We start from the raw sequence: 13,980 nt of genomic DNA on the forward strand, positions 1-13,980 counted from the left end.
GCTCGCCCCCTCCCTCGCTGGCGGAAAGTCAAACAAGTCAATGAGGAGAACTTAAAAAAAAAAAAAAAAGAAAGAAAAAAAAAAAGAAAAAGCGCGCAACACCAAACCCTGCCTCCGCGCCTCTGGATGATTTCAGGGCTGATCAGCATCACCTAAAGGAAAACTTTGGTGACGCCCGGGGAGCCGACGTGGTTTTTCCGCCGGGATGCGGGCGCTGGCTCTGTGAAGCGCATCCCGGCGGCGGGGCAGGAGCGAGGTCCCTCCCGAGGAGCCGCACGGCCCCTGCCCAGCCCCGGCCCCGCCGGCTCGGGGGGTGCAGGGGCAGGGGGCTGCTGAGGCTCCGGACTGAGATTTGAATCGGAACTGATTCCTATTTATTTACTGAAAAGGGGTTTTCTTTCGCAGCATCATTGTTTTGAAGAAAGGAGGGAGGAAGGGGGAGGGTTAAAGCTAAAGAACTAAGTCGTCTCTGCGAAGGAAATGCCTTTTGCTCTTTCCAGATGACCTTTTCTGAAAATGTAGCCTCCCCAGCTGACCGATATTTATTTTGATTACAAAGTGTGTAAAACTGAGCCCCAACTGCTCCACAAACCCTAGGATGTGTGCTTCTGGGATTAGCAATATGGGGCATCTGTTGTCACCTCTCCTCTTGAGCCTGGCAGCAGTTTTTTCCAAAGGTAAGTCTCAATCTCTTCTCTCTCTTTCACTGCATCTTGTTTCTTATTTTGCATACCCAGCCTTTGTCCCCTCTGCCTGTAATGCCTTGAATGTTGATACCCACAATTCACGACTGAAAGACTTGGGGGGAGTCATGTGCTAGTCAAAACCATGGATGATGCGATGGGAAATCCTGAGTGGCAGGATTTTTCCTTGGTCGACTGACAAGCAGTCTACCCGTTTAGTGAGGCATTTGTTACCTCCCTGTTGTACTTTTGATCATGTAGTAGATGCTGCTGCTGAGCTTAGCTGGTAACTCATCTTTGGATTACAAAGGGTTTGTTATCTGGGAATTTGAAGTCTCCAGAGGTCCATGCTAGTGGAGTTGGCTGCCCCACTCTTATCTTCTGAGTAATTTTTCAAATTAAAAATCCTGTCTCTCAGACCGGCTGACAGCGTTTTACTGGACCAGAGAAATACTTCCTTACTGGAACATTGAAAAGCTCTGATGGGATCCTGAACCAGGTGTCTGACATTCTGCATGCTAAATAGAGTTTGGATGTCCTGACAGCATGACTTAGACAACTCAGTGATACCTTCTTGTTGCCCTCGAGCATGTTTGCAGTGAGAATCAGAAAAGCAGCCCATAGACTATGCACATATTTTTGTGTGCATTTAAAGCTTAAGTGCATTTAAACTTCCAAGTTTTCATCGATGGCCTCAGCCAAAAAGTGAATGCATTCTTGCAATACTTAACTTAGATGATTCTGATAATTCCTGTGGAATACAAATTAGGAGAAATACACGTTTCTACCGAGCAGATATTGTGCATCAGCAGCTATATCTTGGCAGGAAAACAAAATTGAAGTTCTCACGTGGTTTAGTTTTCAGAGAGGAATAATAGCACATGCATTTACTCTATGATTTTGCAAACATACTGATAAAGAGCCCTTCTTAGAAACATCCCTATTAAAAAAAGGTATTAGTTATTCTTAACACCTTCTTACACTACCAGGGATCAGCACTTTTCTTTGGTATTGAGTTATTTTTACTGATTAGTTTGTATCCAGAACTGAACTTACTGACAGAAGGCAAACTACACAGCTGTGTATGTCTATTGTGGTTCCCTGTACCAAATTCACTTCTCTTCCTTTCTTCCTTAGAAAGGGTAAAGAAAGACTTGAACAAAATTATAAGTCTTCTCAAATGTTCCCTAAATGCAGTGCCCACATAAGAACTGTTCTGAAGTTGCAATTGGAAATGCATTAGCAGCAGGGATTAGAAGTCAGAGTCTTTTCAAGAGATTGCTCATTCTCATTGCACACCAGTAGCTTTTGATTTCCCAGCTAGCTTGTAAATTATGTATTTTATTATAAGCAATATCAGTACTCTGGATAGGCTAACAGTACAGTAAGAATATTAACTTCTTCACTCCCTGTATTTTTTGCTGTGTTTCAGTTTGCTGCCTTAACACTTAACGTAGTGTTTGACTGAGATTGCAGCTCATTCTAGGATTGGGGTAGAAGTGGCATCTCAGTCTTAGAGAGTACAATGTTTCTTTTATTGCCAACTCAGCAATTAAAGCATTAATATGTTATTTTATTCCTAAATGTTACATCTCTTTTGAAAGATGTCCAGAGGCAGAAAACTGGATTTGGAAAGGAAGTCTCTTAGGCGGATATGCTATAAAATGCTATAAAAACTGATGAGTAAGATTTTTCTGTGTATTATGATTGTGAAGTCTCATTAAATCTGATATGTCTTGAAACAAGTTGTGCCAGAGGAGGTTTAGGTTGGATATTAGGAAAAATTGCTTCACCATATGGTTGCCAAGCACTGGAACAGACTTCCCAGGGCAGTGGTGGAGTGACCATCCCTGGAGGAATTAAAAAGACATGGAGATGTGGCTCCTGGGGCCATGGGTTAGTGATGGCCTTGGCAGGGCTGGGGGAATGGTTGGACTCAATGATCTCAGAGGGCTTTTCCAACCTAAGTTGGATCCCATCAGCATTACTGGTATTAGCTGTGCTATTTACTTTGCATTTCAGATATCCAAGATACTACTGCTGTGTGATTGCTGGGAGTCTGCTGTGCACTAACACAGATATCCACCTTCAATGCAGTTGTCTGTTTTTCCTTTGGTAGCAGACTCCATCTGCACTGCTCTGCCTTAGGAAAGACCAGAGTGTTCCAGAGATTTACAGCATAAACTTGACAGTGTAAAAGGTTGATTCCCACTCTGCTCCACATAATAAGATGAACACAAAAAAAAAAAAAAAAAAAAAAAAAAAAAAAAAAAAAAAAAAAAAAAAAAAAATAAAAAAAAAAAAAAAAAAAAGGAAAAGTTAAATCAGGCGTGATTACTACTCCAGGGCATGTTTCTTTGATGCCTTTCTGCTGCTAATAGAAAAACTCTCTCATTTGTGACATGATGACAAAGTTTTCCTAAAGAGATACAAAAGCTTTTAACATGCAACAGCAATCAGCTGTCTATTGTGTAGAGGGCTGTTGCTGATTACTCAGAACCATGGCAACACACCTTTTACTGCACAGTTTCCAAATCTTTCAGGTAATAATGTTGAAGATTGGAGAATGCTATTGTGGTTTTGCTTTGCTTTTATCTTGTAAATGCAGAGCTCCAGCCTGAGAAATGAAATGTTGTTTTCAATAATGAGCTTACAGTTCTTACCAGAACGATTTGTCAGTGATGATACAATCCACGTTTTAATATGCTGTCAGTCTAATTGTATATATGTGTGTGTAAGGGCAGAGATTATAAGGCTCTGTAACTGTAGGTATGGGGGCAGTTGCATTTCACATCTTTGACTTCAACTAGAAGTTTTCTTGAGCCAGTCCTAGGGAGGCAGTGCTTGCCCTCGGTCCCTTTGGCATTTTGCTATTTGATATCAGTACGAAAAGAAATTCTTCAGAAGTCTTCAGTTAAAAAATAACCAAGTCAAGGTGATGATAATGAAACCCCAGACTGATAGAACAGGCACAGTAATGTGGACATGCTGTTCCCTTGTTTAAGGGGAAACCCATTAGCTTTACTGGAGAAGAATAAAAACTTCAATACTTTACTTGAACTCCGGGTTCCATGCTTGGCTTAAGTCTAGAAGGAAAACAGCGTCTCCTGTAAGATGCTAAACAATTTTAGGATGTATATTGTGAGACTAAAGATTGAGGAGCCTTTTTTATTACTAATGTTTGTTGTCAGATAAAAACCAGTTTAATTTCAAATTTCAGGTCTAAGTTGACAGTAACAAAACAAGTGAATATTTAGTGATTTTTTTTTTTTTCTGCCTGTGTTCTGTTGAGTTTTTGTGTTCTTCTCTGTCACCCAGGGCTGAAATCTTCCTGCAGATCACTCTCTAATGACATCTCAGGCCACAGAACTGCTGGTTTGATTTTCTTTTTCTCTCAATTTTATAAAAATGGAGGCTTGGTAACCGTGTTCGGAAGGGTTTCCTTGTATCCCCCCAAGAGTGTTCCCATAGATAGAGGTGTGGATAACACATGTGCACTGATGACAGTGACCTGTCACTGTAGGAAAGTGAGTGTGGGGAAACAAATAAACCAACCCCCCAAGTGGTTAGTTTTGGTTACATAACAGGAGAGAAATATTTGGCTATTTGACTTTAAACAGCATCTGTTTCTGTTGGAATTATCCATGTTACAGTATCCTTTGAACCCTCTTGATTTCTGCTGAATCTCAGAGAATTTTTTTGTCTCATTGTGGACAAGTTTTATCTTTGGCTTTTTCTATGCAATTTTACTGATTCGGTGATGATATTATTATCAGAACATGTCATTCTGTTCACATGGCACTTCACTTATGATTTCAATGTATTATATCTTTTGCAGTTGGATAGGAAGCTCCTTTGATTTAATTTAACCTCACTTGTGTATTCTCTGGCTTCATGGGGGTGGTGGTGCAGAGAGAACCACAGCTGAGCTTGTCAGGGATGGTCCAGCTTCCAGACAGCTGAGGGCCATTCCTGAAGATCTTTATGTGCAGGTCTTCCACTGACATTGAAGTGCACTCTGGACTTAGAAACATGGAAAATGAAAAGCTGAGGAGTGCAGCAACCTGTGTTTTAGCACTACTTTGGAGTTCATTCCTCTGGAGCAGTGATAGTAGTTTAAAAATGGAAAACAGTGCTGCATATGTGATTAAAATCAAAGATTATTTTATTTGACTTAAGATATGTATCCTTTTCACTCCTCCTTGGTGGTGACTAGACAGCAGTTCAGGATTGAATTTCAATTAATGTTGACATATTTTGATGGTGATGATGAGGGGCACATTCCTTTTCTCAAAGTAACAGTGCTGATATTGTGGACAGACTCATCACAGGCATCTCTTGCTCCAACTGTGCAATTGGTATGTATGGAAAATATTGCATGCTGCTCTCAGATGAGCATAAAGTACAGGTGTGATCACTGGGAGGATTTCTCGTAGGCTTTGCTTATGTGCAGAAACCCAGAAAGTTTTCTGTAAAACCCCAAAGAGAAATTAAATCTTTCTAGCTTAAGGTTAAAGCTGTTCCCTTAAAACCAAAGTTTTCGTGCTTTGTCCCAGCTGCATTGAACTTACAGTCATTTGAGATATTACACAAGGGAAGGGAAAACTAGCTGGAACTTTTTTTTGGTCTTATTGTGTTTCTTGCCACAGTGCACTTGTGGGAAAAGCCCCATTTCTTTCAGTAAAAATAATAAATTCAGTCTAAACTAAAAAATTCTACAGCTAGACCCAGGTTTTATTTGTCAGCTGCAATACTGGCTTAATGTTGTTTGGTTTCTAATATTTCCCTGTAATGTTCTTATTTTTTACTTCTGTCTTTTCTTTTATTGGTTCCATAGGACTGGCAGGCTCTGTGACACCAACCAGTGTTTCAGACATTAATAAAAGCAGCTTTATTCAATAAAGATCAGTTTTATTTAATAAAAGAGAGAATCAAAAGATAATCTGATTTTTTTCATGCTGCATTCACATTAAATCAACCTCCTGAGGTGGTTGTGGATGCCAAGTCTGGTGGCAGTCTATCACGGGTCCTGGGATACATAAACATGACTCCAGACAAATTGATCACAGAGAAGCCCAAGAGGCAGCTGAGATTCATCACAGGTTTGTTTTATGAAGTGTTACATTAAATTACTTGATTTTCACCAGTCTCTGTAATATTGCTTGCTGCCTTATTAAGGGCAGTTCAAAATGAAGTGGATTTTAAACAGTTCCGAGACATGTAGATAACAGTAATTATTATGATTATAAAGTACATATTTGAGGGTGTTAGGCTACTTCACCCTCCTCCGTGGGGAGGAATGAGGATTGGCTTCTTCAAATCCTTGATTTCTTCTTTCATTGCATAGACTTAATTCCAGTGTCAGGTGTCAGTCTGATGGCCTCAGAGCTAATAAGGGATTGAAACTCTTCACCTTCCAAAGTACAGCCTGTGTGGTATCTCTGCAAACTTCCATTTTCTGCTTTAGTAGTGTGACCTGAACTTGCCCCAGAGGTTGGTACAACCTCCTGCTCTGTGAAATGAGATATTCTACCTATTGATCCACAGTGGGGGTGATCCAGAGCCCATCACAGTTCCTATATGGGGTTTCATTGCCTTTAGTAGGCTTTAATTCAGAGTGTAGACAGTTTTCTGGAGCGGTGTTTTTCAGCCTGTAACCCACACACCAGTGGTGATTCATAGAACATCTGAGCAGTGTTGTGAAACCAGTGCCAGAAACCTTATGCGTGCAAGCTAGAAAAAACCAAGGGGAGGAAATAGAAGTAACAAGGCTGCTTTCAGAGTGCATCCCAATTTGTGCCTGGTTGTAAACAAAGGCCTCTGTGACAATACCAAAACCAGGACACTGCCTAAGATGGTCTGGATGTCTTTCAGAAAGTTAGATGGCTCTTTTCCTTAAAAGGGTTGAGAAAAACCACTGTGGTGAGATTAACTGGAGTAACTTCAGTGTTGCTCTGAACTGTTTGGTATTGGCTCAGTACTTCAGACACAGTTGCTGCTGGTGTGAGTGTTTCTAATCCACTGCAGCACAGGTTCACTTAAATCAACAGTGAGTAGTGGTTCAGTGAAGCAACAGAAGTAGCCTGCCAGTCACTTGATGGCATCTGCACTGTAGGGTCAATTAACTTCCTAAAAGGCTTCCTGTGTACTCACAGATATGTTTGTTTGTTTGTTCTTACACCCTTACTGTTCTGGATTTTTTTCTTTTCAAATCAAGCTTTCCAGAAAGGTTTCTCAAGGGAGTTTTCTGTATTGCAGACAATTGTCCCCCTGAAAGTCACTCAGCAAAATGCACAGTTTTGTTTCTTGTACAGAAAGCATATAAAAGGTCAGTAGTGCATTCGTCAATGTTGATGCCACATTTTCCCAAATTTACAAAATAAAAGGCCTTTTCCTTCCTCCTGTAGTCACTTCACTTTCTCACAGGCCCATCCAGCTGTGTTTTTAAATTTACTTTGAGTTGGTTTGGGTTTTTTAGCTATTTGGGTTTTTATTTGTGAATGAAGACTTTTGTCACAGCACTGGTGAGATGTTTTGGGTAAGGTGTTGGTTTGCTGTGGTAATGGTTAGTAAGCAGAACAGAAGCACATCTGAAAATGACCAGCAGATTATTAAATATGAGAAGGAGGAAGGACATGGAATAATGTAGATCCTATAAAAAGAACAAAATAAATGAGTTACCTAGTTATGCATAAAAAAGCAGCAGGGGTAACAATAATGAGTGCCCTGAGCAGAAGGGTGGAAAGATGTCAACGTACCCTTTAGACTTTAGGGTTTACAACTCTACAAGATAGACTAAGGAGCAACAGGAGAAGTGTCCTGTCTAGCTGAACCAGGATGCTCTACATGCCTTTTGATCTATTTGCTTTCAAGGTAGGCAGACTGTTGAGCAGACAGTCTGCAGAGCTCTTGCTGAGGAACAAGGCAGATGTCCAGATAATCACACAGATGAGTCTGCATGTCTTGCATGCTAAAAACAAATCCTGCAAGTCAGAGAGTTTAGTCTCACCTGTTGCTAAATGGCCTCAGAAACTTGAATTTTGTTGGCCTTCAACATCACCTGCTTTTTATTTATATTTTTAAAAGTGCAGATTTATGTCTTCAGGATGCATTATGTAAATTCATTGTGCAAGAGGAGGAACCCAAAGCTGGCAGAGATCACTAGTCAGTAGTGTCTCTGAATATTAATCCAGTCCACAATATAGGAAAGGAAGCAATACCACTTAGTCTTCAATCTACTCACTTATCAAAGATTCTGGATTAGCACATAATTGTATCCTCCATTTTCTGCTGAGCCATGGTGACTCATTCTACTTGTCTTTAAGAAGAGAAAACAGCGGTGATTTGCGTGTGCCTGTAGTTGCAATACCTGTATTTATCTTTCAGAGTTTTGCATCTCCATCTTAATGTAATCAGCCTGGCTTGGTTAATTTTAATTTGGTGGTACACGTTGGGTGGGTAATTTTCTTGTCTATGTGTGGTACATTCCTATATTTAACTTACTGCTTTACTGTTTGCTTTCCTACTACCACCTTTCCAAACAGGGTGTGTTGTTGGGTTTGCCTGGTATAAAGGAGGTCTTGATGTTGTTTCTGTAGCTTTTGTTTTGAGCTACTGTTTAAGGAACTGCTCAGCTCTGCAGAACTTTCCAGTGTGATAAGTCTGTAAAAACACCATGTACCTGCAGCTACACTCCTGTCACCCTTACCTTGCTTTCAGAAATAAAAATAGGATCTAGTTTGCTCAGGTTCACAAGTCTGTAGCTCTCAAGCTGAAGAAGAGTATCTTTATGCAGTCAGGACTTGAGGCAGAATTGAGCAGCCCTGATTCTGCCCAGCAGAGGAAGGAGGAGAACACACACTCTGGAAGTTTATTACCACTCTTGGTTACACTGTAGGCAGCACAGGATGAATACTTTCAGTGTTTTCACTGATCTGTCCCACTTACACTAGTTTTCACTCTGTCTATTCTGTTTAGGATCTATTTAACTCAGGTGCTTTTTGAGGTGTTATGCTCACCTACAGAATTAGACAGTCAAATGAAAACACTAGAAGAACCTGGCCTAGCTCCTGCAGAAGAGAATGGAAAAGGAATATATGCAAAAAGAGTGTCTTATAATCTACTGGTGTGCTAGTGCACCTCTGATGTAAGACTGTTGTGGCAAGGCTATTTCCAGGTGTCTCTAATGAGTTTCTTTGTGCCCATTTGTAGAAATCTTACTGAAATGCCAACTGCTCAGCAAACATGAAAATCGGGCTGTGAAAGATGGGGGTCCAAAATTTAGTGGGCACTTTTCAAATCTCATTTTAGCCTCTCTGAGGTGGGCTATCCTTCTTAATGACAAAGTGTGGCTACACCTTCAGTGACTAACAATAAGAGCAGTGTATTGCCTTTTAAAGCTTGATGTGGTGCTCTGCACAGATCTCCCCTACTTCCCCTTGGGTTTATCAATTAAGGTTTTCTTATTCCATATATTTTTCCATACTATTGGGCAAACAGTTACAAGCCTATCATGACTTTAGCTGTGCTCTGCTCTATCCTTTGTGGTTGACTGTGTCCCCTGCAGCAGTTGTCTGATACGAGATGATTTCTTGCATACTGAACACTTGTGCACAGTGGGATTCTGTTATATTCTTCTGACTCTTTGACACCATCTGCCCAGTAAAGTGGTTTTAATGGGTTTCCACTGAGCCAGCCTGTACTACAGCCCTGACAGCATGCTCTGTATTTTTAAAAATAAACAAAATCTCCTCAGAAAAGCTATCCGTGAACATTGGCTTCTCCAACAAAACTGAGGATTACATACAGTTTGATATTTAGTGGAGGCAGAAATATCTCTATTTGATAGGCTTTGAAATAGGAAAATGACTGATAGCCTGGAATGGTGTTCTAACAGTACTAGTTTATTTTTTTAAATGACCTTATAAAGCATTATTTTCTGTCCCATTTTTTAAAGTCAGGTATCATTATCCTTTTACAGAAATGCAATCATTTTGCCTTGTTAAGAGTTGTCTTCTTTATGAAAGCAGGGGAATGTGGTGGTTCATGATGGTGATTTAGGAGTCAGGGTACCCATTGGCTTTCTGTAACCTTTGAAAAATCACTCCAGTTCCCTGCTTTCCCTTTCCCTTTCAAACTGTCTTGTCTACTCAGAATACAAGGTGTTCAGGGCAGGATCTGTTTTACTTGCTGTTTATGCAGCATCTGCCCCTCTTCTCAGATCAGAATGTACATTTTGCCACATTAAAATAATTGATTACCAATGTCTGAGTTAGAAATTGGAATGTGCCATTCTGATTGCCCTGATCACTGGATGACAAGAACAGCTCAGAGCCCTGTAAGAGAAGAAAAGAAGAGTAGGGTAAGGGAAAAAATAAAGATATAATGAAAGCATCTGTGTGATTAAAATATTCTCAGAGATTGAGTAGATCCCATCCCCTGGTGTTACAATTAATAAGCTGTCTAAGCCTTTCCAAACAGTAACATGAATAAGGGAACACAAAAAGCTTTTCATCAGAAGATGTAGTAAACATGTTTTTGTATTTCTTTTTGTTAAAATCCGTGTCAATAAACTATTAAAGAAAATATTTTCAGTATCTGTATTAACAATGCAACAAACCACTTTTGGTGAAAAAACAGGGTGGTTTTGGCAGATGGTACAGCTCTTAGAAATATTTCATTCCTCTTTGCCCCTTAAAGTCTTTGGGGTTTATTTTAAGCTCCTTCCTGTGAACACAGTGGGTAGTGGTGGTGATGAAATGGTGAGAGGAACTGTTGGCTGGTCCCTTATGTTATTGATGGGATGTGAAAACTGAAAGAGTCAAAATAAACGGATTCTTCTGAACTTCTGAGCTAGCTTGATATGAACACACAGAGAACCAGACACAATCCTACTCTTTAAAGTCCTTTTTTTTTTCTAAGTTGTGTGGAATTTGACCTCCAGCTGAGGTGAAGGTTTCCATCTGAAGCGTTTCTCTTGCCTTCTCTGTGCCCTGTATGGTGACAGTCCTGCCTTGTAGATCTGTGCAGGGAGCCAGCAGGAGATATTTGAACCTCTGTTTCCAGCTGTCTGTTTATTTGAGAAGAACTGCTGCTGAGGCCCATGGAAAAACAATCTTCTGCCGCTGTGGCATTTTGAGTGAGGAGACCAGGAGGCTAAGGCAGCTTTTCGGCGTGTTCATAGTAAAGAACAACTCACAGCAGTCATTAGCTTTGGAACCTTTTGTTCAATAAAGACAATTTGGCACTTTTAGCCTGTGGAATGGGCACGTGGTGGTGCCATTTGGGAGAAATTGGAAGAGATTCCTTCTTTGCACCTGAGCAAAGAGGCAGTTCCAGCCTCATCTACTAAGTGATAAAGGGCAGAGCTGTGCATGCAATGTTTTCAAATTAAGTGAATCTTTGCAGTTTGCAGGTTTTCTTGCACTTCCTGCCTAGTTTGGTTGAAGGTTTATGGACCATCTGAGCAATATGGAATCCAAGTTCAGGGCCTCTTTATCTTCTCGTGTTTGTATCCTTGTACATTTCTTTGCACTTGTCCTCTTGGAATCCTCCAACTTCTTGAGATCCAGAATTCAGACTGGATTTAATGAATCCAATTTCAGCTTAGAAAAAGTATGAAGCAAGTATCACCATGAATTCCCTTGGCAATTAAGGTGGTATTTCCCAAATGCTATCCATCAGGCTGATATTTTCAGTGGTATCTCAGTGCTCCTTTCTCTTTGCTTTTGTTAGTTATTCATTTATGTGATGCTAATTGCAGGAAATACTTAAGATCTGTGATCCTTACACAGGTGCTGCTGTTACCTTTTTTTCCCCCTTTGTCCTATCATAACTTTAGATATTGCTGAAAATGTTCCCTGCTGTTTCAGCTGTAGTAGTTTAAAACACATATATCAGCATCAACAGTGTCTTTTCTTGCCTTTTTATTTAGCTTCTTTATCTCACTAGCAGTAGATCAGAGTAACGGTACGATAATCACTGTTGAAGCATTTATTTGTTTGTTTTCTTTCTATTTCTATGCAGTCATATGCTCCTTTCTTCCTTTCATCTATTCCTATCAGAATTATGCATGTGGTTTGGATCAGACCCTGAAAAAAGAAATGCTTGTAAGTGAAGAATACTATATATAGCAGACCTTTGTTACAGTATTTATAGTCTCGGTGCTCAGAATGTCTTGGTATGCATTAAAGGTTCTCATCAAATAATCAAATTGCATCAATAATAATAAAAAGGATGGGCTCACGAAGAGATTCTTTTCAGCTGTTCTGTTTTCAGCAGCTTCAGAAAAGAACGATGAATTTGGCAGCATATTTGCAGTGCTAACGAATCTGGGCTTCGGCAGCCTCAGTGGGGAACAGTGAACTCCAAACTGAAGATCCCTCACAGAGATGTCCTGATAGTAACTGCCTTTGGGTGCAGGGGCAGCATTCCCAGACCTGGGATGATTTTAGATTTCTCAGGGAATTAGCTCTACCAAACCTTAGGTCTTTATGGCCTACAACTTCTGGCTGGAGAGTTGCTGAGAGACAGCGAAGATCATGGGATGAAGAAAAATTCCTCCCAAGAACAGAAAGAGAATATTACAGGATGTTAATTAGTGTAACAGGACTTTTCTACTGTTTCAATTCATACTCTATACTCTAACCCTCCTCTTTTTTTTTTCCTAGTAGTCACATTCTCATTTTTGTTTTCCACCTGAGAAGAGCAGCTCTCCCAGTCTTCATAAGTGTGGTGACACTGCACCATTCCCTCAGCTCCTTGGGCATGGTCTTTGACTTGTTGCAGGGGTTTGCTGCCAGTTGGATCAATTTGTCAGAGAAACTACACATTCTCACGCTTATTTTATCTTCTTCTTACAAACAGGCACTATCAAAATCTCATCTGGAGCCTATGGAATTATTGTGGCAGTTCCAGTCATCTTTTGTGCTACTTTGACATCTGTCTCAGGAACAGCTGATCTATTGTTTTTGCTCTAGTCTAAATCTGAGTGCTCCTTAGCAAATGTTGCTTTCTGGTACCTCTTCATTTTCTCCTCCAATGACTGAATAAATGTTTCTCTCAGACACACAGTAAGTGAGTCCCTCCATAGTTCTGGCACTTTCTCTTCCCCCCTTATCTGTAGGTCAGTGCCATTACTGTTTTCCTTCCAATTGCAAGTCCAACTCTTGTTTTTAGCAACGGGATGAAGAGAAAGAATCATGCAGGAGAACGGACTATATATAATCTTAGATTTAGAGATGACATTGAACTTGTAGTATTGACCTATAGGAGTTATCAGAAAATAATTGGAAATCTAGGCTGGGAGCCCAGAAAATTAAGATTGAGGGCAAGCAGGAGGAAATTCATGAAATTTGGAAGACAAGAGGAAGAAATAAAGATGAAACTGTATTCTGTTCTGTGCTACTGCTCTGCAGAGTAAGAACTGAGAGTGAAGAATGGGACTGTGAGGGGCACATATTAAAGAAAATCAGAGTATCTGACTCCTGCTCCAGGCAGACAGGTTGTGCACAGCCAATGCCCCTCACCAGAATAATCCCAGGAGGTCTCATGTCCTCAGTCTCCCTCACACATTCCTATACCATAACCCATAGGCAGGTTACACATATATTTGATCTTACCCTATAAAATTAAACTGCAGAATTGCCCTCACAGTAATTAAAGCAATTTGAACTAAGAGGACACAATCCCTTTTATACTTTAATGTCAGACCAAAACGGATATTAAACTACCATAAATTTTCATGGAAAAGTAAATCTTAATTTTGCTTATGATAAATTCACACCAGCCAAGATAGAGTTTTGCTTTTTTTCATAATAATCTCATGTGAAATGGTTTTTACTTCATTTCACCCACCTGAAAGGAAAATCCAAACAACTGATGCCCCGTTACTTCTTCACATTCAGTGGTTGAAAATAACTCCCTTTGATTTTGCAGTAAAATATTCTCATATTCATGCAACCTTCTTAGTTCTCATTCTTTTATTTCAGTAGTAAAGAGTTTTTCTCAGCATTCTTCCCTTTGCACGATGGAAGCTCTCACATTTTGCAGGTACCCTCAGTGTCTTTCCTTGACCTGCTGGCAAAGGGTGATATGAAAAGTTTTTTGTTTCCTTCTCAGTTGAAGGAGATTGCACAGCTCTCACAACAGAACTTGCCTTCTGCCCTGGACCAGTCGTCATCCCCTGTGCTGGCAACAGAGAAATGAGGCATTGTGTGGTACTGCAGATACCATGTAACTTCAGGGGAAAAAAGAGTGGAATGACACAGTATTGCAGTGAAATTGTGGTAAGTGCTGT

General features: G+C 40.2%; 1 protein-coding gene across 1 annotated transcript in view; it reads left to right on the top strand.

Annotated features, from left to right (window-relative positions):
* Positions 1-423: 423 nt before the first annotated feature.
* Positions 424-13,980, top strand: part of LOC108497631 (transmembrane protein 132D-like) — a 227,925-nt gene continuing 214,368 nt past the window's right edge. The window contains exon 1 of the mRNA XM_017815382.1: positions 424-677. Coding sequence (XP_017670871.1) covers positions 599-677 — 79 coding nt within the window. The 5' untranslated portion in view covers positions 424-598. The remainder of the gene's footprint in view (positions 678-13,980) is intronic.

Source organism: Lepidothrix coronata, unplaced genomic scaffold (assembly GCF_001604755.1).
Source record: "Lepidothrix coronata isolate B3197 unplaced genomic scaffold, Lepidothrix_coronata-1.0 Scaffold51, whole genome shotgun sequence".
Lineage (NCBI taxonomy): Eukaryota > Metazoa > Chordata > Aves > Passeriformes > Pipridae > Lepidothrix > Lepidothrix coronata.